This window comes from Myotis daubentonii, chromosome 9, assembly GCF_963259705.1.
Source record: "Myotis daubentonii chromosome 9, mMyoDau2.1, whole genome shotgun sequence".
Lineage (NCBI taxonomy): Eukaryota > Metazoa > Chordata > Mammalia > Chiroptera > Vespertilionidae > Myotis > Myotis daubentonii.
The window spans coordinates 43,472,167-43,498,003 of NC_081848.1; the positions used below are offsets into that span (position 1 = coordinate 43,472,167).

The window sequence follows — 25,837 nt, forward strand, 5'->3', positions numbered from 1 at the left end:
GCGGAGAGAAATGGTTTGTTCTGGGGCCTCAAGTATCTTGGGCTTAGGATCCTACCTTGAGTTCCTTCAGCTCTTTAGTGCAAAGAGTTCTGGACTGCGAGGCAGGGGGCCTGGTTTCAACACTAACTCCTGACCTTGAGCAAGTCGCTTTCCTCCTTGGCTTTGCCTTCCTCATCTGACGAATGAGCCGAGGAATCCATCTGTCCCCTTCCTGCCTTCAGGATGTTGAGAGGAACCTCGGGCTGTTAAAGCTTCTGGGTGTGACAGGGGTCTGCACAGGGGACCATGTCTAATAGAGATAAAGAAGTCATTCTTTTAAGTCCCTCAGTCCTGCAAGGCCAGAGCAGGGCAGATGGTCCAGTCTCATGGAATAAACTGATCATGAAATTCGATGTCACCACACTCCAACACTGTTTAATCAAGAGGTCATCACAGCACTACCTTTACTTGTCCCAGGGAGTCTCCACCCTTCCATGGCCTCAGATTCCCCCACATCGTGGTTGGGGAGATGGCTTCTAGGGCTGGGTCTGAAACCATGTTCTTGCTTCTGGAGGCTGCTCGAAGGCCCCCTTCTTCATATGAAGGTCAACAGTTCGCAGGACTCCTAAGTGGTAGGCATTGAACTTTCAAGGGCCCAGCTCCCGAGAGCTGGAACCCCATGGGGGCCAAGTGTAGGGTCTTCCAGGAGAGCAGAAAGAAGGCCCTGTTGGACAGTGGGTCTGGCTGCCCCCCCTGCTGGAGAGAGAAGAAAAGAAGGTGAGGGGCCAGTAGGGCCGGGAGGAGTCAAAGCAGCGGAGGGAGGGGAAGGAGGGCAACTCACTTGGTACAGACATACAGCCCCGCCTCTTCTCCCCTGGAATAGACAGCTTGGTGAGCCTTCATGTAGACAGACCCTCACACTCCAAACGCCCCTTCCCACCAGGCTCTGGCACTGGCCGTTCCCCTTCTCAATCCATCTTTCCCTTCCCCTAAATGCAAACTTCTGGCTTCCTTTCCTCCTCCTTACCCCAGGAAATCTTCCCAGATAGCCTATCCCTCCCTGCTCCCTGCCTAGCCCCAGTCACTGCTCCATTCTGTCCCTGCCTCCCCACTTGAGAATAGCACAGATGTATCTTGTGGACCCGTTAAGCCCAGGGCCTCCTGAGATCCAAAGCAGCATTCCTGCCACTTCCCTCTCCTTGCTGATCCCCTGGACCGGGCTCTTTTGCTCTATTAGACTCTATAGCACATGGAACCTTTTGAGCACATTTACAGAATCCTTTGAGACTATGCACAGATCTGGAAAACACTGACAGGACCTTCTAAGAGCTGGTAGGACCTAAGTCACGGAGAACCGTAACTGCAGCTGACTTCTACCTTTAACCAACTAGATCTCCTGAAGGTCCTGGGGATCGACAGGGACATCTTGGCTTATTTCACCCTCTTTGCCAGTCCTGCTTCCCTCATGCACAGCTCACCACCCAGATAGGCGCAGTTAAAGTGGCTGCAGGTCTTATTTTGGCTCCAGAGAGTCACTAGGCTCCGGGCTCCATCTTGGGAGAACCTGGTGACCAAGAAGACTTCGTGGGGAGGGATCAGCACCTCGCGCTCCTTGGGAAAAACAGACAGGGCCTCGATGGGGGCCCCAAAACAAGTCCTTAGGGAGAAGAAGGTGGCATTACCAAACCTGAGGGCCACTGCCTCATCCAGGGAGCTGGAGGCAAACTGGCCCAAGCGGATAGAGTCCCCCAACCTCTTGGGTTCAAAGCGAAGGGTGCCTACACCTCGGAACACCACCTGCCCAGGTCCCCTGCTGCAGCCCTTGCTCCCCTGTAGCAGCTGCAGGGCCCGGGTCAGGTAGAAATGCAGGGCCTTGAAGGGGAAGTGCCTCATGTAGTGCTTCCGGGAGACACCGCCTGTCTGCACCGCCTGGTTCAGCTCCCAGTACAGGTTGTTAGATGAGTTGGTGTAGACCATGATGGCGATTCCATGCTGGGATTTGAAGCCAGGGGGCAGTGTGAGCCCTCGCTGCTTCTGCTCCCAGGCCTCCTGGGCTGCCTCCCAGGATTCCCGCAGCAGCGCATGGCGGGCCATCTCCTCCTTCAGCAGAAGGGCTGCCTTCTCCTCCATCTCCTCTGCGCAGCCCACATAGGCATCATCGAAGGTGTCTGGAGCCAGGCCCAGGAGCAGGATGGGAACAGCCTGGGCCTAATGTGGTTAGGAAGAGAGGAGCCACACAGGAAAGGGTATAAATTCAGAGCATTGGACAGGGACCTGGTGGCAGATCAGTTCAGAGTCACAAAATCTCATTTTTTTATGCCCAAATAACTGGTGTATACAATTTGGCAAGAGCCCAAGGGCTTAAATAACACAGGCACTGGAGTCAGAGATGGGTTCATCACCTACTAGCTGTGGGATCTTGGCCAGTCTCTTAACTCTTCCGGCCTTCAGGTTCTCCACCTATAAATGCATACTTCCAACCCCATAGGGTTATTATGAGGCTACAACCTAAAAGGGGTCATCCTGTCATTAAAGAGGTCCCCACACTCAGAGGGAAGGGGGGCTAGCTGGCTTCCAAGCGCTGTTCTGGCTCCAAGACTCAGTGTGCAGATGATGCACAGATGTGCCACTGTGTCCCAATTACCTGACCCCGCCCCCACTCAGACTCTCCCATACAGTGCTCAGCCACCACACCAAATCCCGGTCAGCTCTGAGACTCCGAGTGTTCTCCCGCGGTCACCCCCAGACCTGGGGAGGGGTGGGGAGGAGCCCTGGTCCCGGGGTGGCCCAACCCACTTTGCCTAGGCTGAGCCTGAGACGGGAAATTGGGGGTGAGCAAGTTAGAGGCCGTTCCTCGGGAGGGATGAGCATGAGGGAAGGAGGATCACAGGAGGATCAGTGGGTGAAGACGGGGTTCCGGTAGAGGCGAGGGGAACTGGGGGCTCCCTGCAGGGAGGAAGGCTGCAGAGAGCAAGGGGATTAAGAGGACCGGGGTCTTAGAGAACAGTCCCTGGGAGAGATTTTTGAGGAGTTCGCCCCCCAGCTCTTTCCTGTGTGGCCGGGGATGGTTCCCCCAGTTACCTGCCAGAAGGCGTGAAGGCCCAGGCAGCTGAGGGTGAGCAGCAGAGCAGCCTGCATCATCTCTGGGGGAGACAGGAGAGCGCGGTCCGGAGGCGGGCGGGATCAGCCGCAGCGGTGCAGCCCCGGCGTCAGCGGCTGGAGGAGACCCACACCGGTTCTTCTGTGGAGTGGAGAGGGTCCAGGACGCGGGCCCAGGCCGGGGCGGGGCCAAGGGAGGGGGCAGGGCTTGGGTATCACTGTCTCCGCCCCCCCCCCCCCCCCCCCCCCCGGCACGGCCCCCAGTCTCGGCTCCTCCGGCTCCCGGATGCCCCTACACTCCGTGCCTCGGCCCAGATAACTTTTTGCCGTGGTCCAGGTGGCCTGACTCCACCTGGCGAGGGGCGGGGCAGGGACCTGGCACCCACCTGGAGGTCACGGCGGCCGAGAGAGCGGGAAGGTGTGGTCAGGCCAGCGGTGCCGGTTGGTCGGTGTCTGGACGGGCGGGCCGGTCCCGGGAACCCAGCGGACCCGCTGAGTCCCACGGCTAACTATAGCCCCCGGCAGTAACCCAACACCTCTCTTGCCCAACGACAGACGCTGTGGCCGGGGAGCAGGAGGGGAGAGGAAGGGGCTGAACGGCTGACGCCCCTTCCCAAACTGCGAGTTCTTTCTCCAGGACCCTCTTTGGCTCCACGCAATTCCGGGGCTGGGGGAGGGAGCTGGTGAGACTTGCCTCTCCCTCGGGGCTGCCTAACCCGGTAGCCAGACCCTTAGGCCTGGGAACCCAACGAGGGCCGCCCCCCTCCCCCACCCCGGCCGGTCAGCATTTGCGTACTCGTTGATTTGCATGCAATTTGCATACGGTTCACTCTTTAGGGCCCCCACCCCTCCCTTCTCTCCATCCCCCTTCTCTGTCGGTAGGGTTGGACCAGATGCAGAGCTCGCAGTTTCAGATCCTCAAGGTCCAGCCCGACCCCCGCCCAGACCCGTGTTTATAAACACAGCCTTCCCCTCCCCTCCTGTGGGCCAGTCTATAAATAACCCGGCGCTGAGCTTCGGATGCCCAGTCAGAGGGAATGGGGGAACGGGCCAGCCGAGGAATCAGTAAGCAGCTCTGGGAAGAACTTTCCGAGGGCCTGAGCCTCTGGGGGCGAGAGAGGTACGCCCCCAGAATGGCCAGAGGAGTTGGGGTTCCTGTCAGGACAGAAGAGACTGCCCACTTCCTGCTGGGACTGAGGTGGGCATGGAGATTAGATTTACCCCAGGCTTCCATCCTAGTCTGGCTCATTAGTTTAGCCCCATCCCCTCAGACACCAACCAAATAAAAAATTTCCTTCACCTCGAATCCTGCTTTTTCTAAAAAGCCTTTCTATAGACTAATAAGGAAGGTGAACTGTGTTTGGGCTTGGGTGAAGGCGGGAGGTGGAAAGAGTGGCATTTCAGCCCAACTGGCGTGGCTCAGCAGTTGAGCATCGACCTATGAACCAGGAGGTCACGATTCAATTCCCAGTCAGGGCACATACCCGGGTTGCAGGCTTGGTCCCTGGTGGGGGGCATGCAGGAGGCAGCCAATCAATGATTCTCTCTCATCATTGATGTTTCTATCTCTCCCTCTCCTTTCCTCTCTGAAATTAAAAAAAGAAAAGAAAAGAAAAGAAAAAAGAGTGGCATCCCAAAAAGCAAGAATGCTTGTCAGGCAAGCAGCTTCAAGACAAGTCCTTCTGCCCCTCCAAAGAGACTGGCCACACCCAAGGTCCCCTTGATTAGAAGAAAATCAGAAGCCGCTCTGCTGTTGAGCATTCTGTGAAAAGCAGCATCTGCTTCCATACCCTGCCTGCCGGGAGGGACTGGAGCGTTCGCTGTCGCTGGAACGGGAGATACTGTCTGGGACAGTAAGGCCTGCGGAGACCGTTCCTGGGAACAGGCCTAATGGGGTCGTGGCTTTGTCCTCTCTCCACCCTCTGGCTTTGGGGAATTGTTCCCAAGACTTGGAAACCCAAGAAAGACCCCAAGAGAGGGAGTCAAATCTAGCCATTGAACAGGTCCAGAGTGAGGCAGGAAGTCCTCCAAGATTACACAGCAAATCGGCGCTGGAGCTGGGACCCAGACCCAGCCTTCTTGATCTGGGAATCTCTCCTTCACCTTAGGTGAGTCTCCATGCTCACCTGAAAGCAACAAACCTGAGGGGATGTTCTCTGAGGCCAGGGGTGCTGAGCCCAGGACCAAATCCAGGCAGGAGGCTGCTGTTCCCCCCTGGAGCCTCCACGCTCCTGCCTACCTTGTCTCTAGCTTCAGGGATTCCCTTTTTTTATGGGGAGAGCACTGGCCCAGGACAGACTGGGCAGAGGCTAGTGTTCCTGAGCCTGGAGGAGATATCCAGAAATAGATGGGGGAGTGTCACCTTTCTGAGCAGCTGTGTGGGGGAGGTACAGTATAAAGGAGGAACCTGCCCGCCCCCTCCCCCGGCGGCCATCACAGGAGACCAACACCAGCTCCCCTGCCCTGGAGAAGCCCTAGGTAAGGGGCACGCCACCCTCTCCCGGCACTGGGCAGGGTATTTTTTAGGGGAAATTCGGGGTTTTAATGGTGGCGTTTTAGGGATCACTGGGACAAGTTGTAGGGAGTCTTTTACCTTAGTCGGTTGTATCTGTCTCTCCTAGTTCTGAGGGCTGGAAGCCCTAGGTCAGGGTGCTAGCACCGCCAGGTGAAGGCTCCGCCCTGGATCGCAGCCCATACCTTTTCACTGTGCTCACAGGTGGAAGGGAGCTCCGTGGGGTCTCTTTTATTAGAACACTAATCCCATTCAAGTAGGCTCCGCCCTCAGGAACTAATCACCCCCCAAAGGCTCCACTTTCTAATGCCATCACACAGACATTAGGATCCCAACATGTGAATTTTGGGGGGACACAACATTCAGGCCATAGTACCTTTGGTTGAGAGGTTTGGAACCACTGGGGAATTTGGGGGTTCCTGGGGAGACATATAAACTCACATCCCCGGAGAGGATTGTTCAGCGAGGGCCTAAGGGGAAGCTGACAAGAAGTGTTTGGAGCAGATGAGGACAGAGGGGCAGCTGGGATATGAAAAAGGGCTGCCTGGTGCCTCCACTTCCTTGACTCCCAAGCCTCCCGGTTACTCTGGCCCCCCACTCCATTTGCCCACAACACTGGTCCCCAAAGTCATTAATCCACCAGCTTGCAGTGGTCTACCTTGCTAGTTGCACCCAGAGAGCCTCTCAGATTCTCAGCAAATATTCCGGGAGGCCTCACCTGGGCTTAGCCTTGGGCTGACCTCTGGAGACCACGAATGGATCATAAGGGTCTCTGCCCTCAGACACTTGAGAGCAGCACTGTATGATCAGGATGGACACAGAAAACCATGGGGTGATACAGGAGCCCAGAGGGCTTCCCGGAGGAGGTGACCCTTGAGCTAAGCCTGGAAAAATGAGTAGCAAAGGAAGGTCATTCCCAGCAAATGGCAGTGTGTGCAGAGCCACGGAGAGGAAAATAGCGGAGCCTTGCCTGGAACTTTGTTCTGTACTGTAGAAGCCAAGCAGAGGTGGTGGGGCAGGAGGCTAAAGAGGTCCCAGAGGGCCCCTCACAGAGGGCCTCAAACACCAGAGGAGGTTGGGTTCTGTCCTGAGAGACTCTGATTGGCCTTGCTTTTGTCATGCGTCCATCCATGAACCAATCACAATGGCCAGGGTGGTAGAGCACCAGTTTGGAGTCATATGTTCAGCCCATGAGGGTAAGCCCCACCTGAACCCATGGGCTGGATTCTCCACACGAAAGAGAGGATCCTATATAATAAAGAGGTAACATGCAAATTAACCCTCACACCCTCACAAGATGGCTGCCTACAACCAGGCCAGCAGGGGCATTAGTGAGGGAAGACCAAACAACTGAACAAGCAGGCTGCGTGGGGTGACCAGGCCCACGTGGGGGCCGTGAGGGACAACCAGGCTGGCAGGGGTGCAGGTGGGCATGACCAGGCCAACAGGGGGGGCATTTGAGGGTGATTAGGTTGGCAGTGGGGGCAGTGAGGGTTGACTAGGCCGGCGGGGGGGGGGGGCAGTTAGGAGCAACCAGGCTGGCAGGGAGGAAGCAGTTGGGGGCGACTTGGCCAGTAGTGGGGGGCAGTTAGGGGTGACCAGGCAGGCAGGCAGGTGAACGATTAGGAGCCAGTGGTCCAGGAATGTGAGAGGGATGTCTGACTGCTGGTTTAGGCCTGATCCCTGGGATCGGTCCTAAACCGGCAGTCAGACATCCCCTGAGGGGCCCCAGATTGAAGAGAGTGCAGGCTGGGCTGAGAGGACCTCCCACCTCCGTGCATGAATTTTGTGCACTGGACTTCTAGTCTATTATAGAAGCTCAAGCTTCTTGCGTGGATTCCAAGGGACCACAGCCAAGAGTTCAAGTAGATTTTTCTGCGACATACCCTGCCCATTAGAATTCCCTCTTGGAGTTGGGGAGCAGAGTCTCATGCTTTATGGCCCACGGTGATGCTGTTTTCAGTTCTACATACTCTGTGCCTCCTCTGGTCAGCTCTTCACCGAAACCTCACCCCTGGTACAATTTGTTTCTGTTAGGCTCTTTTGGTTCCTTCTGTATCATGCATCACATGCTACTTGAAATTACTCCAGCTCCATTTCCACTTCAAAAGAACTTAAAAAAGCAGGGGTGTGGGTTTTGTTGTTCATAATTTTTTTTTTATCCTTGCCTGAGGATATGTTTATTTTGTGTGTGTGTGTGAGAAAGAGAGAGAGAGAGAAAGAGAGAGAGAGAGAGAGAGAGAAACATCGATGTGAGAGAGAACATCAATTGGTTGCCTCCTGTACATGCCCCCTATCAGGGATCTAACCCGTACGTAACCTAGATATGTGCCCTGACTGGGAATATCTACAACCTTTTTGGTATACGGACGACACTCTGACCAACTGAGCCACCCAGCCAGGGCTGCTGTTCTTAATTTTATCCTCAGTGCCTGATACATTACAGATGCTCAAAATTTTTTTTTTGTTGAGGGAGAGAAGATAATGAATTCAGTTTGGGACATGCTGAACTTGATAAATATTGCTGCTATCTCTACTGCCCAGAGAAGCTCAGGCCTCAATTTAAACTGTACATTGGCAAGATATAGGATCTTATATTTGGAGACTCATAACATTATAAACACATAGAATCCCAGTGTCTTAGAGTCAATGAACTGTCCAAACTTAGGCCCCACCAAGAGCCAGAGGGGAAGATGGAGCAGAGATGCTTAACCTGAGTGACACTGGGGCAGAGGCATAACCACCTGAAATTTATAAAACATTTTGTGATTTTTAAAAATATATTTTTATTGCTTTCAGAGAGGAAGGAAGAGGGAGAGAGAGATAGAAACATCAGTGATGAGAGAGAATCTGGCTCCCTACTGCACGCCGCCCCCACACTGGGGGATCGAACCCACAACCCAGGCATGTGCCCTGACTGGGAATTGAACTGTGACCTCCTGATTCATAGGTTGATGCTCAACCACTGACCCACACTGGCCGGGCAATTTGTGAAATATTTGTGTGAAGAGTATTTCACACGAATATTCTTAGCTTAGCTTTCATCAGATTCTCAGTCTTAGCTTTCATCAAATTCTCAAAGATAAAGAACCACTGACTGCATTATCATTTGTGCAAAAGAAGGGAAGCAGAAATGCCTGTGGATTTACTTGTGTGTGCGTAGTGTACTTCTGGAAGGATACACAAAGAAACAGTCACATTGGTTGCCTCTGGGAGATGAGGTTGGAATTAGGGAATTAGTGAGAAAAACACATTTCACTGTATGCCTTTGGACTATTGAAATTTTGAACAGTAAAAACGTACTACCCTTTAGAAAAGTAAGTAAAAACTATAAAATTAAAGTTATGATTGATCCCATTAGTGAGAAGAGATATTAATTAAAAAGCAGATACCATTTATGCCCACCAGTTAAGTGAAACTTAGAGATTAACACATTGTTTGCAGGTAGTTTTTATCGCGCGCTAACAGGTGGCGCGGACCATTTTTGCTAATTTTTTGCGCAAATGGCAACGTTCAGTAAAATTACGATAACTTTAGTTTACGTATTTATACGTTACCCGCATTCTACCGCTAGTCTACAAAAACATATTAATACGTGTCCCGTGCTCTACTACACTGGTAGAATGTATAAATATGTAAAACGTATAAATGCGTTTCCTGCATACAATGTGCACATGAGGCTCTTTGGCCCCTCCACAAAATAGTGTGGCTCTTCCACAAAATACCACGTGCGGGCGCGCACGTACAGTGCGACTGAAACTTCGTGGCCCATGCGCAGAAGTCAGTATTTTGTGGAAGAGTCACACTCAAGGGGCCAAAGAGCCGCATGTGGCTCGCGAGCCGTGGTTTGCCGAGCCGCAGTTTGCTGACCACTGCCCTAGCTGGTTTGGCTCAGTGGATAGAGCATCAGCCTGCGGACTGAAGGGTCCCGGGTTCGATTCGGTCAAGGGCATGTACCTTGGTTGCAGGCACATCTCCAGTAAGGGGCGTGCAAGAGGCAGCTGATTGATGTTTCTAACTCTCTATCCCTTTCCCTTCCTCTCTGTGAAAAATCAATAAAAAAATATTAAAAAATAATGCCCTAACCAGGTTGGCTCAGTGGATAGAGCGTCGGCCTGCGGACTGAGGGGTCCCAGGTTCGATTCCGGTCAAGCTGTCTCTGGAGTTCTGCGGTGGCCCCCGCTGCTGACCATTCCCCTGTTCTGCCCTGTTCCAGCCTTAGGTCCCCCAGGTGCAGCTGCGGCTTCTCACCATGGCAGTCAAGCTCCGTCATGATTGGCCCAAATCTTTTTTTATATATGTTTTTATTGATTTTGAGAGAGAGAGAGAGAGAGAGAGAGAGAGAGAGACATCAACAAGAGAGGAACATCATCGATCGGCTGCCTCCTGCATGCCCCATACTGGGGATGAAGCCAACAACCCTGGCATATGCCCTGACCAGGAATCGAACCGGTAGCCTCTTGGTTCCTAGGTCAACACTCAACAGCTCAAACACTGAGCCACACTGGCCCAGCAGCCCAAATCTTTTTGACATTCCCACACTGCAAGTTCTGCCACACTAGACAAAACGCCTCTTACTCTTTACATCCTGAGAGTTCCTACTCCAAAACCTTTTGCTCTTCTCATTCCTGCTTCTTCCCACTCCAAACTCTAAACTTTTCTCTCCTTGTCTCCACTGACTGAAGCCTTATTCTCCTATTCATCCTGCAAGTCCCCGTCTGTTGGGGTCCAGCCCCAGCAGGTCCAGGGGTTCCCAAAGGTGTGGACGGAGTCGGCGAAGAAGGAATGACACGGAGACAGCGTTCAGTTGATCAGCAGCCTAGCCAGGTTCTAGCCAGGATCTCCAGCCAGGTTCTGTCTTTTATTGTCTTGTTACATCTGTATTTATAGCAGTTGATTTTAATCCTATGAATGTCTATTCCAAAGGTTAGGGCGTTTCTTATCTCCATTCCAGGGAGTAAAGATTATGTAGCTTAAGCGTGATTGTTCATAGTTAAAGTGATTAACTACCCACCTGGCACTTAGTTAAGGGGTTGTATTCCCTCCCTAACTTCAGGGAAAAAACCCTACCTGGGGAAACAACCTTTCTCAGAGAGGTGACCTTGGTTGAAACACATAGCGCCAAGAAGGGGAGCAAACATATTAAGAACAGTATGCCATATACGCCAGGTCCCTTGAAACATATGCTGTGCAGATGTTTCTTCCCTGCAGCGACTGTGTCAAGCAGCAAAGGTGGACCGGCTTCCGGCACCTGTTACATGTCACCTCTTCCAGGAAGTCTCCCATGTTGCTTCCAGCAAGAAGGGTCCTCTCCCTCTCCTTTGAGCCTCCATTTCTATGTTGTGACTCTGTGCCAGATGTCAATGAATGTTTATTAAACTGTATAGTTAACATTCCCATTTTCCAGATGAGGACACTGAGACCCCAAAAGAGACAGTAACTTACCCAAGGTCACATCTGACATGCAGACTCCTGCTACGATGTCTCTGCTGCTTGTGTCCATAGTCCTCACGGAAGCACTTCAGGTATGGTCTTCCTCTGCTGTCCCCATGCCAGCAGGGAGCCCAGCGGCAGCTTCTTCTGAACTCTGAAAGGAGGGGCAGCGGGAGGAGAGAATGCCTGATGCTTCCCTCGGGACTGCTCGGCCGAGGGGACAGCCCCAAGCCCCAACCTCCCCCTCCCCCTCCCCCTCCAGGTGTGTTTGGGGCCCTTATAGTGTCTTTCTCAGCTCGGTGGAGGGGAAAGCTGGATAGGCTCCCATACTCCTAGGGCCCATCCTCTCAGTCCTTGCTGCTCCCTCTCCCTCAGAGCCACCCCATCACACGACGAGGACTCTTCTCTCAAGAAAGGCCCCTGGACATGGCCCCAACCTCCTTCGATGACCAGTATGCTGGCTGTGCAGCAGCCATGACAGCTGCTCTCCCAGATCTCAACCGCACGGAGTTCCAGGCCAACAAAGTGTACGCTGACAGCTGGGTGCTGGCCAGCAGCCAATGGCAGGAGCGCAAAGCCTGGGGGCCAGAGTGGGGCCTCAGCCACACCCTGATGTCCCCACCACCCCCCGGCTTCCGCGATGAGCATGGGGTGGCTCTCCTGGCCTACACGGCCAACACCCCCCTGCACAAGGAGTTCAACGCGGCCCTGCGCGAGGCGGGACGCACCCGCGTCCACTACCTCCAGCACTTCTCCTTCAAGACGTTCCATTTCCTGCTGACCGAGGCCCTGCAGCTGCTGAGCAGGGCCCAGCGTTCTCCCCAGTGCCGCCAGGTGTTCCGAGGGGTGCAAGGCCTGCGCTTCCAGCCAGCAGGGCCTGGGGTCACCATCCGGCTGGGGGGCTTCGCCTCGGCGTCCCTGAAGAACGCCACAGCCCAGCATTTCGGCGAGGAAACCTTCTTTGGCATCTGGACCTGCCTTGGTGTCCCTATCAAGAGCTACTCCTTCTTCCCTGAGGAGGAGGAGGTGCTGATCCCCCCCTTTGAGACCTTCCAGGTGATCAACAGCAGCAGACCTGCCCAGGGCCCCACCCGCATCTACCTCCGGGCCCTGGGCAAGCACAGCGTGTACAACTGCGAGTACATCAAAGGTGAGAGGGGCCTGTGGGGGAGCACCTGTGCAGACGGGGAGCTTCCCACCCTGTTTTCAGGGAATGCAGGGAAACCGACCAACCGTGAGAGGGGATCAGACTGTCCTGTACGCCCTTCCTTCCCACCTCCGTCCCTCCATCTAAGGCAGTGGTTCTCAACCTTCCTAATGCCGCCACCCCTTAATACAGTTCCTCATGTTGTGGTGACCCCCAATGTCATTGTTACAAATTGAACATAATTAAAGCATAGTGATTAATCACAGAAACAATATGTAATTTTATTTGTGTTTTCCGATGGTCTTAGGCGACCCCTGTGAAAGGGTCGTTCGACCCCCAAAGGGGTCGCGACCCACAGGTTGAGAACCGCTGCTCTAAGGGGAGACAGAAACTTCCGAGGCTGGAGGCTTCTCGTCCCTGGTGGTGTCTGAACCAGAGCTGGTCACGTGCCTGCTGGAAGGCTGAAGAGGGTTTTCTGACCGAGGCAGGGGCCTTTGGCCATTTGAGGGCCAAACAGACCTGGTCAGGCTTTCTCCCGGCTGGAAGCCAGAAGGGGATTAGTTTCTAGCTACAGTACTGACACACAGGTCATTGCTGCCAGAATTGACAAGAGCCCCAACCTCAGTTTCCAAGAGGAGCGTGTTTATTTGAACAGAAATCCTGTGCTGTCCTGTGTGCTGGGGCGGGGATTGGGGGGGCGGGGCAGGGAGATCTCACGTGGGTGCTGTGCCCCTAAGGTCCAGTTCAGGCTGTGGCAGGTCTCAGATACTCTTCCTGTCCACCCCCCTGGGACCAGCCAAAGGAGAAATCATGAGGATGGGCCCAGGTTCCTAATCTGTGGAAACTGTGGGCTACTGGTCCTGGCTGAGCAATGCCCAGGGGCTGGCAAGGCCGTTTTCATTGTTAGAGACAAGACTGTCTGCTGGAGCTGGGGACCACATCTACCAGGGGGAAATGTCCTGTGTGGCTTCAGTCCCCACCTTGGACATGAGGGCGTGAGGTGCCAGAGGTGAGGAAGACACGCACAGAACATAAACTAGCCTGTGTTTGCCTGGGATGGGCTCGGAGAGGCAGAGGTGGGTGTGGCAGGGAGGCGAGGGAGCAGCAGGAGTACGTAGAACAAGCCTGGTTTTTGAGGGCTGGCTCCCTTCTGGCCCCGCTGCCCACAAATCAAGTCAAACCTGGGCAAGGGAGGTGTCACCAGAAGGAAGCAGAATTTGAGGAGAAAGTACCAGCTTTCCTAGAGCAAGTCAGGGGTGGCCCACAGGGCCACTTTCCATCCTTAGGACTATTACATCTTTGATTCTTTTCTGTTTCTTCTCTACAGACAAGCAGTGCAAGTCTAGGTCCTGCCGGCTAGGAAACGCAGGTAGGGCTGCAGGCCCCTGGGACAGGGGCTCCATTGGGGGATGCGCAGGCTGCCCTGGGTGGCTCCTTTATAAGAAAAACCACCCTCTTCTAATAAAACATAAAGTAAACCCTCTAGAGCAGACCCCTGTGGGGATTGCTAACCTCCGCCAGGGGATGTAAGGGGCAGTGGCTGGGCGAGCTGACACCTCTGCCCCCTCTCTGGGCCTCCCTCCCTCACAGGAGACAGCTGATCAGGCCCCAGAGAGGTCCTTCTCGCAGAGGCGATGGAGGGCAGGGCCGATCTCACACAGTCCTCCCCGGGCCTTCCCCTCCCTCACCTGGGGAGCCCTCTGTCCCCGTGACTGCCCTCAGCGCTCCCTCAGACCACCTTCCAAGGTGGAGGCTGGTATTAGAGACCTGGGCTCTAGTCCAGGCCCTGCCCTAACTCTCTTTGTGACCAATTATTCCCTCTCTGGGCCTCAGTTTCCCTATCTGTATAAAAAAACCAATTGGACTAGATGATTCCCAGGTCACTTTCGGCCATGACTTCCCTTCCCTTCAACACCTGCTGTGCCAGGGCCCACCTGGACCACCACTTCTCTAGGTGGGAACAGGCTTTTCCAAGGGAACCTATTGGAACAGGCCATTCCCAGGGAAGAAACCACAGCTGCCCTCCTCGTGGGTCTCTCCTCCCTCCCTCCCTCTGGGCTCTGTGAACAGTGGACAAAAGGAGCCCCAGCCCCAGCCCCAGCCCTCGCTGTGTCCTCCTCATTCTCCATGACACAGCACCACTCAGAGTTCCAGGCGCACCAGGCCGTGAATCCACACCAAGAGCCAGCTGTGGGTACTGTCATCACCCCTGTTCTACAAATGAGGGAACTAGGGCACCGAGAAGCGAAGCAATCAGCCCTACACCACACAGCTAGTAAGGAGTGAGGTTCAGAGAGACTGACCCTAGAGCCAAACTCTGAGCCACCATTCCAGGCTGGCCCCTCCTCCCCGCTACCATTTCATTTTATCCTTTACTGCACAGCAATCTATCGGAAGGAGGTGGAACAGGGAGTATTACCCTCATTATAAAGTAAAGTAAGACCCAGAGACGGAAGTGACTTTCCCAAGGTGACAGAATGAGTCAGTGTCACAGCCAGGGCCAGAAGCCAGGTCACCAGCCTCCAACCTGCTTCTTGGAGGTGTTTTTTTAAAGTATATTTTTACTGATTTCAGAGAAGAAGGGAGAGGGAGAGAGAGAGAGAAACATCAATGATAAGAATCATTCATTGGCTGCCTCCTGCATGCCCCACGCTGGGGATTGAGCCCGCAAACTGGGCATATGCCCTGACCTAGAATCCAACTAAGACCTCCTGGCTCATAAGTCAACGCTGAACTCTTAAGCAACGCTATCCAGGCGCTTCTTTGAGTTTTGATAATGAAATTTCATGCACTGGAAAAGTTTAAGATCTCCCCCACCTCCGGCCCACCAGCACCTCTCCTACCAGGGTTTGGGCAGAGAAGCTAAGTTCCCACTCAGATCTCTACCCGTTTCATCCCACCCTGTGATGCCTCATGTGTGTCCATAGGAGGCAGGAGGACAGACCTAATCACCCTGGTATGTCCTCGTCTCTTCATCTCTGTTTGCCTTCTTCCTTAAATTCTTTTTTAAATTAAACTCATTGGGGTGACATTGGTTAATAAGATTATTTAGGTTTCAAGTGTACATTTCTATGATACATGATCTGTGTATTGCACTGCCTGCCCACCAGCCAAAGTCAAATCACCTCTCATCACCATACATTTGACCTTTTTACCCTTTACTACCCCTACTCCCTTCCCTCTGGTAACCACTGTGCTGTTGTCTGTGCACATGGGTTTTTGTTTGTTCATTTGTTACTTTCAGTTTTATATCTCACATATGAGTGAATTCATGGTTCTTTTTAAAAAATTTATCTTTATTGTTGAAAGTATTACAGATGTCACCCTTTCTCCTCCCACTGACCCCTTCCACCCCACTCCCACCCTCCCATATGTTTTAATTTTTTAAAGACTTCAGAGAGGGAGAGGGAGAGATAGAAACATCAATGATGAGAATCATTGATTGGCTGCCTCTTGCATGCCCCCCTCCTGGGGATCGAGCCCACAACCTGGGAATGTGCCCTTGACCGGAATCAAACCCAGGATCTTTCAGTCCCCAGGCCGACACTCTATCCACTGAGCCAAACCAGCTAGGGCCCCTCATATGGTTCTTAACTTTTTTCTGACTGACTTATTTCGCTTAGCATAATAATTCTATCCATGTTGTTGCAAATGGCAGTATTTCATCTTTTCTTATGTATTCCATTGTGTGTGTGTGTATATATGTATATATACCACACCCTCTTTATCCAGTCATCTATCGAAGGACGCTTTGTTTCCATGTCTTGGCCACTGTGAATAATGCTGCAGTGACGATAAGGGTGCATATATCTTTGTGAATAAATGTTTTCAAAATTTTCAGGTAGATACCCAAAAAAGGGGTTGCTGAGTTATATGGTAACTCTAGTCCTAACTTTTTGAGGAGCCTCCATACTGTTTTCCACAGTGGCTGCACCAGTTTACATTCCCACCAACAGTGAATGAGGGCTCCTTTTTCTCCACAATCTCTCCAACACTTACTACTTGTCGTGTTGATAACAGCCGTTCTACCAGGTGTGAGGTGGCATTTCATTGTAGTTTTGATTTCATTTCCTAATAGCTAGTGAAGTTGAGCACCTTTTCATGTATCTGTTGGCCGTTTGTATGTCTTCTTGAGAGAGCTATCTGCTCAGGTCATCTGCCTATTTTTAAATTAGATTGTTTGTTTGCTTGCTGTTGAGTTGTCTGAGTTCTTTATATATTTTGGATAATAAACCCGTGTCAAAGCTGTCGTTTGCAAATATCGTCTCCCCACCTCTCAAAATTCTTGCTCTTCATCTGTGTCTCCCATCGCACTGTAGGCACCAGTGTTTCCAGCTCACCCTGCTTGTTTTTTGTCTTGTTTCTTTGTGTAACTCACTTCACCCCTAAATATCTCTCTTCCTCTGTTTCCCTGCAGCCATGGGTCAGGGCCCTCTGTCTACAGTCTGGTCCTTTCCTCTGCTCCTCTGGTTCCTGGTCGGGGGAGTCTTCCCAGAGAGACCAGGCCTCCTCTGACCCATCAGACTCTGAACAGCCCTGCCTGCCACCTCCGCCCAACATGAGGACGTCGGCCACATGTGCGCTTTACTATAAGTGTAGCCAAGATCCGTAGAAATGCCACCTGCAGGGAACTCTGGGACCTTCTCTGGCAACTGCCAGGCCTGGTGGTGGAGAGATAGAATTTTGGGCCTGAACTTTACCCAGTGCTCTAGGAGTGAGACATTGAAGAGAGGTAGGGGGGCTCCAGGACAGGCAACAACTCACTTGGGGGTAGAAGATTAAACTCGTTTGGGCGTGGAGGTGCTGGGAGGAAAGCACGTGCCATGGTACTTGCTGGTGTCACATGCCTCACATGGACAACTGGAAAGCTCCTATTCACTCTCCAGGGAGCTTTCTCTGACCTCTCTGACCCTGCTGGGTTAGGGTGCTGCCTCTGTGCTCCGCAGGTCCTGGGCGCTTCTCTACACCACATGTCCATGTCTGTTGCCCGTGACAGACTGTGAGCTTCCTGAGGTCAGGGACTGGGTTGAGGCAAAGAGGTGGATGCTGGGAAGCATGTGAAAGTCAGAAAGGAACAAATACCTGTGACCAGCTGGTCCCTGCATGGCCCTCCCTTGGATACTTTCAAGTCCTCTGAACGTCAGTGTGGGGGAATGTGATGGACAGAAGCAAACCCAGAGAGAGGAGAGCAGGAAAGACAGCAGAGGGCTTGCTTTAGGCCCTCTGCCGGGTCTCTGTCAAATTCGTCATTTTCTTGTCAGCAAAGATGTAACTCCTGCTCTCACCCATGAGTCCTAAGGTTCCTGTTTCTAGAGAGACAAACCTGGATCCCCATCTCCTGTCACCATGGGCCCCAAGGGTAAGATAGGACATCGAGGAGGTACCAGGCACACACTCCCTATATGAGGAATTGGGGCTTTGGGGCCAAATCTTTGTGTGGCCTCCTGCTCTGGAAACTAGATCATAAATCTGAATCCCCAAACCCCTTCCCTGAGCCCCTAGACAGGGACAGGCAAGACCAAGCTCCTATAACAGCAGCCACTGAGGAAGGAAGAGAAGGCAGGCAATGTTGCAGTTCTGTTTCGCATATAACTTGCACTCTCGCCACTGAAAACTCTAACATTCATGAATGAAGTTCAATTCTGTCCCTCTAGGACTGCACTTTGACCTTGAACCTTCTTAGAGTTCTTCCCCTATAGGAATTAAGGGAGTGGCAAGCTCTAGATTTTTCTTAGAGATCAGGATACACAGACAAACAAGTGCTCCCTCATGGTTTGTGAAGTCAGCAGTGCTGATCCTGAGAGAGGGTGTCCCAGGCTCTAAGGCAGGGATGGCGAACCTTTTGAGCTGGGCGTGTCAGCATTTTGAAAAACCCTAACTTAACTCTGGTGCCGTGTCACATATAGAAATTTTTTGATATTTGCAACCATAGTAAAACAAAGATTTATATTTTTGATATTTATTTTATATATTTAAATGCCATTTAACAAGGAAAAATCAACCAAAAAAGTGAGTTCGTGCGTCACCTCTGACACGCGTGTCATAGGTTCGCCATCACTGCTAAGGTGCAGTGGGGAGAGACTGGGTGGCCTATCTGAGGGCCAGCAGCCACCTGGTCTTCCCACGCCTGCCGCATTGCTGTGGCTGCAGCAGGCCCCGATTCACAGCGCCTGCACGAGCACCAGGAGGCTCATGACCAGGGCCATGGAGAAGAACATGCCCAGGAAGAAGCGATCCATCACACGGGCCAGGCGCTTCCAGTCCTCGTGGCGGTGCTGGGCAGCCCGGTGGCTGCGGAAGGTGTTAGCAATGGTGGCTACGTGGTGCAGCAGCTCTTCCTGATGGCACAGACACCGGGGCTCATGGCAAGGGCCCGCTGGGGGGCCAGCCCCTCCCTCAGGAGGCTGGGGACTGGGGGGTGACTCGTGCCGTCTGGACTTCCCACAGGGCTCCCCTCGTTCTCGCACGCACAGGCCCCGTGCCAGGTATCCCAGTAGGAAGGCCCGAGCCCAGGCCGGCACTGGACGGGCACTGGGACCACAGTAATGCAAGTTCATGATAAGGATAGTGAGCGCTGTGGAGAAGGTGATCATGGTCATGGTGGCCATGTAGTACTTCCCTGCAAAAGACAGAGCGAGCTGGGGCCCAGAAAAAGAGCTCAGGGGGCCCCCTCAGCTGAGCCCCCTCAGCATGAACAGGAACCCACCAAGAGGCTGTCGGGCCCTCCAAGCCCAGTGGATGAAAAAGGAAGGAGGTAAGGGCCAAGGCTCCCCAATCCGCATTCCCACAAGTGGGTTCTCAGAAGCTAAGTGCTGCTGATTTCCCCCCTCACTGCTGGAGGCTGCGTTTACCCACAAGTCACCTCTCTAACGGTTATGCCATGACATGGGGCCAGTGACGGACCCTTTCAGTACAGGGGGGCATTCAACAGAACCTGCCTGTCGGTCTGTGGAGATGCTTCCCTGGGTTATTGAAGGTCCACTGCTTAGCACAGTGCTTGGCACAGTGAACACTCAGGACACTTGGCTTGTCATTATGACGCTGGGGGCAGTGACCTCCCTCCATCAGGTTCTTGAGAAAAGACTCTTTCCTCTGCCCCCTCCTGTAAGGCAGTGGTTCGAAACCTTGGCTGCGCATTAGAATCACCTGGGAATCTTTTTAAAATCCTGATTTCTGGGCCTCATCCTCCGGAAATTCTGTTTCTTTGTTACTAACGTGGCCTCACCCCATAACAAAAGAAACAGAATTTCCGGAGGACGAGGGCCAGAAACCAGGATTTTAAAAAGATTCCCAGGTGATTCTAACGTACAGCCAAGGTTGAGAACCACTGCTGTAAGGGAAGGTGTCCTCCTGGAAGGGGCTTCCTCCTTTCCCCTCCGTGCTCCCAGGACGACCCCCTCACACACTGAAGCGGGGCCACTCCGGCGACCCGAGCCCCGTCCCCGCACTGGTGGGGACCCGCACGCATCCGCCGGAGTGGAGAAGGGGGGCCATTGTCTCGGAGGGGACGGCTCTTTCCCTCACCCCCACCCCCGCCGGGCCCTCCCCCACTCACCGATGAGCGGCACGCTCTCGGCCGGCGGCATGCTCTCGGCCAGGATCAGCTGGAAGACCGTGAGCGCCAGCAGCACCGTGACGCCCAGCGACACCTTCTCGCCCGAGTCCGCGGGCAGGTGGAAGGCGAGCGGCGCGAGCAGCGAGATGAGCACGCAGGGCAGCAGCAGGTTGCACACGTAGGCGGCGGCGCGGCGGCGCAGCAGCAGCGTGAAGGTCACGTCGGGGTAGGGCTCCGAGCAGCAGCCGTAGGTGAGCACGCGCCGCCGCGCCGGCATGCCCAGCACGCGCCACTCCACGTTCTCCACGAAGTCGGCCAGGCTGGCGCCGCCGCCGCGCGCCCGCACGTCCAGCTGGTGCCCGCCGTGCGTCCAGGAGCCGAAGGTCAGGCCGCAGCGCTGCGAGTCGAACGGGAAGGCGGACACGTCCACGCGGCACGAGCTGCGCGTGATGGCCGGCGCGTCCCAGCGCACGGCGCCGTCGTGCCGCAGCACCACGTTGGTGCTGGCGGAGGCTGGAGGCTGCGCGTCTGCCCTGTGGGAGGCGGAGGATGGGGTTGGGGGGAGGAGGGGAGGGGAAGAGGGGCTCCCTGAGGCAGTGGCCCGGGCCACCCCAGGACAGGCGTCCTAGGCCACAGTGCCCCTGCAGGGAGGATAGATTGTGCCCTGGGGAGGCCCTGGGTGCTTTTGGAGGCCTGGAAGGGGCAGCACCTGAGGGCCCAGAAAGGATACTGATCTAGCCCAGGGCGGCAGGAAAGTCCTCTGCAAAAGTTGGCACGTGGTGGCACAGTGACCTCTCTTGGGTGCCATCTGCTCAGATTGTGGAGGGGCCCCTGGGGAATACGCAGAGCCATGTGTTGTCCGGAAAACAGAACTGGCCGGGCCAGGGTGCTCAATGGTTGAGCATCGACCTATGAACCCAGAGGGCAGGGTTGATTCCTGGTCAGGGTTGTGGGTTGGATCCCTGTGGGGCATGAGGGAGGCATCAATGGTTCTCTCATCATTGATGTTTCTATCTCTTTCCCTCTTCCTTCCTCCCTGAAATCAATAAAAAATAAAAACAAGAAACAGAACTGGCTTAGGCAGCATAAGGGGATGCCCCAGAGGGCCCTAGGCAGGCCTCTGGGGAGCCCTGGAACTCAGAGCCAGCCTGGAAGGGAGGAGTGTGCCATGAAGAGCACTGGTGCCCCTGAACCCTCTCTGCCAGAGATACAGAACTGGCCTGGACCGCACAGTGGGTTCCCGGAAAACATTCAGCCGGTTGCCTTGGGACAGCCTCAAGTGGGGATGCCATGGAGGGGCGGTGCGGGGCTGTGAGGAAGCCCACTGAGTCATGTAGCCACCACTGCCAACACCTTCCTGCCAGATTGGAAGGGTCCTGGGGGACAGCTTCCAGGGCAGCATAGCAACTAGTTAGGTGGGGGAATGAGGGATAAGTGCCTACCCGGAACCAAGGGCAACTCCAGGGAGGGCTAGGAGAGGGGAGGGGCCCAGGCAGGCAGTACTTGTTATAGAGTACGATGTCTGGCCGCCACACTAGGCTGCTGGGGATGCGGATGGCATCCAGGCCACCATAGTCATCGGGGTCCCATCGTAAGTAGGCATCTGTCCACTCCTGTCGGATCCACAGGTATAGGGTCAGCACCTGGTTGCGCTCATCCTAGTTGGGCAGGGAATGGGCACAGATGTGGACACATGTGCATGCATATCCTTCCCCGTGTGTGCAACTCACCTACAGAGCTCTAGTCAGTGCCCACAAACCCAACTTGGCCGTACAGCCCTGTTCCCACCCAGGCCTTGTTGTGACCTTGGCAGGTTCTTCTCTGGGCCTCAGCTTCCTTAGCAGTTATATGGGTGATAATCCCTGCTGGGCAGGATTCAAGGGTGCAAAGTTTTGGGCACACTGTGGGCACCTAACAGTATCCAGGTTAGTAGCTGTTATTGTTAATATTAGTGTTTACAGAAAATAGTTGTTTGGTGAATCATCCCAGTCCCCCACCCCCAAATTCCTTGACACTGTCACCAGCACATTCTACAGTTGTACAACCACAATGTACCATGTCAATGATCTGGGACAATGTCACCTCCAGGGTCACGTTCAGAGTCTGGTCTGTATCCGCCACAGGTCTCAGGGCACTTGTATAGTTGGCAAAAAGGTCACGGAACAGCTTGTGAGCCAGCCTGCCCTCAGCTCCCAAGCATCCTGGGGGACAAGCAAGAAGGTTTACTCTAGTGCAGGAGCCTCTGCTCACACCCTGCACCTCCACAAGCCTGGGGCTGTCACCTCCACTCTCACAGTGGTCTGACTGGTCCTCCTGATGGCTGCCCTCTGTCCCCAGGCTGTGACTCTAGTTCTTCCCTGGCCTGCCTCCAGGGATGAATGGGGTGAAGTAGGTGGAGTGAACTGATACTCTTTTCTGAAGCAAGGCTGATGGGTTTCTTCCCTGCCTTTCCCTTCCCAAGGACCTGGATTTTGTCTGCCTTGCCACAAATGCTAGAAGGGCCTATATAGGCCACAAGAGTGCCAGCTCTCACCCAGGCATCTGAACCCCCTTGCCCAGCCCCCTCCAGTTTCTCAAACCTGCCTCCACTCCTCCTGTTGCACTTCAGTTAATTTCTTCAAGGCTTCTGACACTGTAGGCCAGTCCCACCTAAAAACACACCCCATCCCTAGGCTTTTGTGACACACCATATTGTCCTTAGTTCCTGACTTAAGTATTGCTTCTCAGAATCCCGTTGGTGACCCTCCTCTCCTTTTTCTCCGGTCCCCTGAGCTCCAGATGCATATAAACAACAACCCACTCTTGAATGTCCTGTAGGCACCTTAAACTCTCTAGGTCAAAACAGGAGTTCATTTCCTTCCCCCCTGCTCTGAAACCTGCTCCTTGTTTGATGTTCCCATCTCAGCAAACAGCACCCCCCAGTGACCTCAGGTGGAAACCTAGGAATTACCACTCTCCCTCCTCCTGTCGTTTACCCCTGCAAACCAACCAATACCCAAATCCTGTCAGTCACACTGCTGAACATCTCTTGAATGTTAAATCGCCTCTTCAGCTCAGGCCTCATCCCCCCTCTCATGGACCACAGCAGCAGCAACCACCTCACTGCTCCCTCTGGTCTCAGGCCCAGCCTCTCTAATCTTCCTCGACATTTCTGAGAGATCAAGCTATTTTTTGTCTTTCAATTTATCTGATGTATACGTTTATTGATTTACAGATATTGTACCAGCCTGCATCCCCAGAATAAATCCCACTTGTTCATAGTGTATGATCTTTTTAATGTTTTGTTGGATGCGATTTGCTAATATTTTGTTGAGGATTTTAGCATACAAGTTTTTAAAAAATACATATATTTTTATTGATTTCAGAGAGGAAGGGAGAGGGAGGGAAAAATAGAAAAATCAACGATGGGAGAGAATCATTGATTGGCTGCCTCCTACATGCCCCACACTGGGGATCGAGCCCGCCACCCGGGCATGTGCCTTGACTGGGAATCAAACTGTGACCTCCTGGTTCATAGGTTGAAGCTCAACCACTGAGCCACACCGGCTGGGCTTTAATATATTTTAAAAATTGATTTTAGAGATAGGGGAAGGGAGAGAGAGAGAGTGGGAAACATTGATGAGAGAAACATCGATTGACTACCTCCTGCACGCTCCCTCCCTCCACCCTGAGGATCAAGCTGAAACCAGGCATGTGCCTTGTCTGGAAATGAACCGGCAACACCTAGGGACATGGGAGGATGCTCAACCAACTGAACCACACCAGCCAGGTGAGATCAAGCTTTGAACACACAGATCTGACCAGGCCAGTAACTGCTTAAAACCATTCAATGGCTCCTCATTGCCTACTGAATAAAGCCCCAACTCAGCCTGGCCTTCAAGGGCCCCTAGTTTTTCCAGTCCTATCTCTGGAAGCTTCCTTCTCACCTCACCCACCCCAGTCAGGCAAATCTCTCACCCTTTTCTGCACCCCCTCCTCCACACTCCCCCGACCGCTTGTTCTCCTGCATAGGTAACTGCAGAGAGAAATGAAAAGAGAGATATTTGGAGAGGACAAGAACAGCAGCAACACCCAGAGAGGCCAGGCCTGGTTTACTGAGCTTCATACCTGGAAGGAGTGGGAGCAGGAACAGGAACAGAAGGCCCAGTCTGGAGAGGCCAAGGCAGTGGCTCCTGGGCCCCATGGCCCTGCGGGGCAGGTCCCTGGGTGTGAGCCTCCTCGCTCGACCTAGGGCAGCATCAGGGCCTGCTAGCAAGGATGGTGTGGACAACACCTGGAAGTCAGAAGGAAGATCTTTGGTGGGTCCAGCTACCCACTGGGGAGCGCTGCAGCCCATCTGGTTATCTGACTCTCCTTTTTTGTACTTGTCCTTGGATTTTAGTACTTCTCCTTCTCTGCTGGACCTTTGCTCTTCTGGCCTCTGCCTCTGCCCTTTCCTCTGCCCCTCCCACTCCCTTTACCTCACACTCAGCTTCCCTGGCTCTGTTTCCTTCTGTCTATTTCTCTGTAACTCTTTCTTGGTCTCTCTTGGCTTCTCTGACTCAGATCTTCCTCTTTTCACTCTCTTCTTTTCTCCTCCTTCTATCTTAGCCCCCCTGACTCCCTGCTTCCGTTCCCCATACCTGGGCTCTGGATGAGCCTGGTGCATTCTCCATCAGGGTCAGGGACTCCATCAGTCCTGATCCCTCGGAGGCACAGGACAGCAGGCCTCTCCTCTGGGCCCTTTTCATTAGCTTAATTACACCTGTGCAAGGGAATAGAGAAACTGAAACTGATACGTCAGGCCACTGGGACCTGAATTATTCAAGTTCTGTAAGGCAGCACCCAGGCTCTGCTTAGGCCCAGCCTGAAGGGGTTGAGGGTAGAGAAATGCCAGGTTTAGGATCCGTAGGACACTGGGGCTTAAGGGTGTTAAGGGCCAGAACTTATGGATGGTAACTCTACTCCCAGCTCTGACATTCAGAGGTACTAAACAAATCTGTCCGGGTGGTTGGTGCCAGGCAAACTCTCCATTCCTGCTGGGAATGGTGCTGAGCTGTATGCTGCTCCAGGTGGCAACACAGAGTAGGAAATGCAGCCCACTTCCTCACCTCTGAGTCTCCACAGCCATCCCAGTCCGAGCTTCAGTGTTCTCTTCTGCCCAAACACCGTGAGCCAGGAAAAACACAGACTTTACTGGTAGAGTCACTTTCAGCTCTGCTTTTAAAATATATATATATATATATATATATATATATATATATATATATATATATATATATATATATATATTTTATTGATTTCAGAGAGGAAAGGAGAGGGGGAGAGTGAAACATCAATGACGAGAGAGAATCACTGATTGGCTGCCTCTTGCATGCCCCACTGGGGATCAAGCCGACTGGAAATTGAACCCTGACTTCTTGGTTCATAGGTCAACACTCAACCACTTAGCCATGCAAGCCCGGCTCACTGTGGTTTTGATTTGCATTTCCCTAATGATTAGCGATGTTGAACATCTTTTCATGTGCTTATTGGCCATTTCTATATCTTTGGAGAAATGTCTACTCAGATCCTTTGTTTTTTATTTGGGTTCTTCTTTTGTTGTTGAGTTCTAAGTCTTCTCTATGTATTCTAGATATTAATCGCTTACCAGATACATAATTTACAAATATTTTCTCCCATTCTCTGGGTTGCCTTTAACTCAATTGACTTTTAATTAAATTATTATTTGATTGATTTTAGAGAGAGAGAGAGAGGAAGGGGGCGAGAAAGAGAAACTTCGACTTTTTTGTTGCACTTATTTATGCATTCATTGGTTGCTTGTTGAATGTGCCCTGACTGGAGATTGAACCCACAACCTTGATATATCGGTACGATGATCTAACCAAACTGAGCTACCCAGCCTAGAGCCTACTCAGTTGATTGGTTTGTTTGTTTGTTAATCCACACAGAGGATATTTTTTCCATGGATTCTAATTTCCCTTGTGGATTTGTCTTTGTTCCATTGGTTGAATATGTTGATTAATTTCTAACATCAATGTGAGAGAGACACATCGATTGGTTGCCTCCTGCATGAACCTGCAACCCAGATACGTGCCCTTGACAGGGAACTGAACTCATGACCCTTTGGTGT

The 25,837-nt window shown here is 53.0% G+C and overlaps 3 protein-coding genes across 8 annotated transcripts; 1 reads left to right on the forward strand and 2 right to left on the reverse strand.

Moving 5' to 3' along the window:
• Window positions 1-394: 394 nt before the first annotated feature.
• ART5 (ADP-ribosyltransferase 5) lies at window positions 395-3,840 on the reverse strand. Of its 5 annotated transcripts, none has more exons than XM_059708569.1 (6): window positions 3,465-3,840; window positions 3,061-3,220; window positions 1,762-2,187; window positions 1,458-1,587; window positions 821-853; window positions 395-735 (listed from the first exon to the last, which is right to left on the reverse strand). In XM_059708569.1, exons 2-6 carry the CDS (start codon window positions 3,118-3,120, stop codon window positions 605-607), a joined length of 780 nt encoding a protein of 259 aa, XP_059564552.1. In that variant the 5' UTR covers window positions 3,121-3,220; window positions 3,465-3,840; the 3' UTR covers window positions 395-604. The 5 variants fall into 5 exon arrangements, with proteins under 5 accessions (XP_059564552.1, XP_059564551.1, XP_059564549.1 ...); XM_059708568.1 differs by having other exon boundaries at window positions 1,458-1,590; XM_059708566.1 differs by having other exon boundaries at window positions 1,458-2,187; window positions 3,061-3,195.
• Window positions 3,841-5,480: 1,640 nt separating this feature from the next.
• ART1 (ADP-ribosyltransferase 1) lies at window positions 5,481-18,124 on the forward strand. 2 transcript variants are annotated; one of them, XM_059708570.1, is made up of 6 exons: window positions 5,485-5,556; window positions 10,276-10,441; window positions 10,998-11,115; window positions 11,399-12,173; window positions 13,498-13,539; window positions 16,588-18,124. In XM_059708570.1, exons 3-6 carry the CDS (start codon window positions 11,053-11,055, stop codon window positions 16,683-16,685), a joined length of 978 nt encoding a protein of 325 aa, XP_059564553.1. In that variant the 5' UTR covers window positions 5,485-5,556; window positions 10,276-10,441; window positions 10,998-11,052; the 3' UTR covers window positions 16,686-18,124. The 2 variants fall into 2 exon arrangements, with proteins under 2 accessions (XP_059564555.1, XP_059564553.1); XM_059708572.1 differs by lacking the exon at window positions 10,276-10,441 and having other exon boundaries at window positions 5,481-5,556.
• Window positions 18,125-18,259: 135 nt separating this feature from the next.
• CHRNA10 (cholinergic receptor nicotinic alpha 10 subunit) lies at window positions 18,260-24,148 on the reverse strand. The gene is made up of 5 exons (XM_059708573.1): window positions 23,833-24,148; window positions 21,781-21,926; window positions 21,229-21,383; window positions 19,726-20,258; window positions 18,260-18,789 (listed from the first exon to the last, which is right to left on the reverse strand). The coding sequence occupies exons 1-5, from the start codon at window positions 24,059-24,061 to the stop codon at window positions 18,332-18,334; spliced, it is 1,521 nt and encodes a 506-aa protein (XP_059564556.1). The 5' UTR covers window positions 24,062-24,148; the 3' UTR covers window positions 18,260-18,331.
• Between the last annotated feature and the right edge of the window lie 1,689 nt (window positions 24,149-25,837).

What these genes read in the sequence shown, in the direction of transcription:
- CHRNA10 (XM_059708573.1), bottom strand. Translation starts at nt 24,061, where the DNA reads ATGGGCTGCAGCGCTCCCCAGTGGGTAGCTGGACCCACCAAAGATCTT. An exon ending in GACATCGTACTCTATAACAA is followed by an intron (nt 20,259 to 21,228) that starts GTACTGCCTGCC and finishes CGCCTCCCACAG; the next exon opens with GGCAGACGCGCAGCCTCCAG. An exon ending in CGAGAGCGTGCCGCTCATCG is followed by an intron (nt 18,790 to 19,725) that starts GTGAGTGGGGGA and finishes TGTCTTTTGCAG; the next exon opens with GGAAGTACTACATGGCCACC.
- ART1 (XM_059708572.1), top strand. Translation starts at nt 11,053, where the DNA reads ATGCAGACTCCTGCTACGATGTCTCTGCTGCTTGTGTCCATAGTCCTC. An exon ending in TCCTCACGGAAGCACTTCAG is followed by an intron (nt 11,116 to 11,398) that starts GTATGGTCTTCC and finishes CCTCTCCCTCAG; the next exon opens with AGCCACCCCATCACACGACG. An exon ending in CAACTGCGAGTACATCAAAG is followed by an intron (nt 12,174 to 13,497) that starts GTGAGAGGGGCC and finishes TCTTCTCTACAG; the next exon opens with ACAAGCAGTGCAAGTCTAGG.
- ART5 (XM_059708566.1), bottom strand. Translation starts at nt 3,120, where the DNA reads ATGATGCAGGCTGCTCTGCTGCTCACCCTCAGCTGCCTGGGCCTTCAC. An exon ending in GCCTTCACGCCTTCTGGCAG is followed by an intron (nt 2,188 to 3,060) that starts GTAACTGGGGGA and finishes TAACCACATTAG; the next exon opens with GCCCAGGCTGTTCCCATCCT. An exon ending in TAACTGCGCCTATCTGGGTG is followed by an intron (nt 854 to 1,457) that starts GTGAGCTGTGCA and finishes TGTCTATTCCAG; the next exon opens with GGGAGAAGAGGCGGGGCTGT.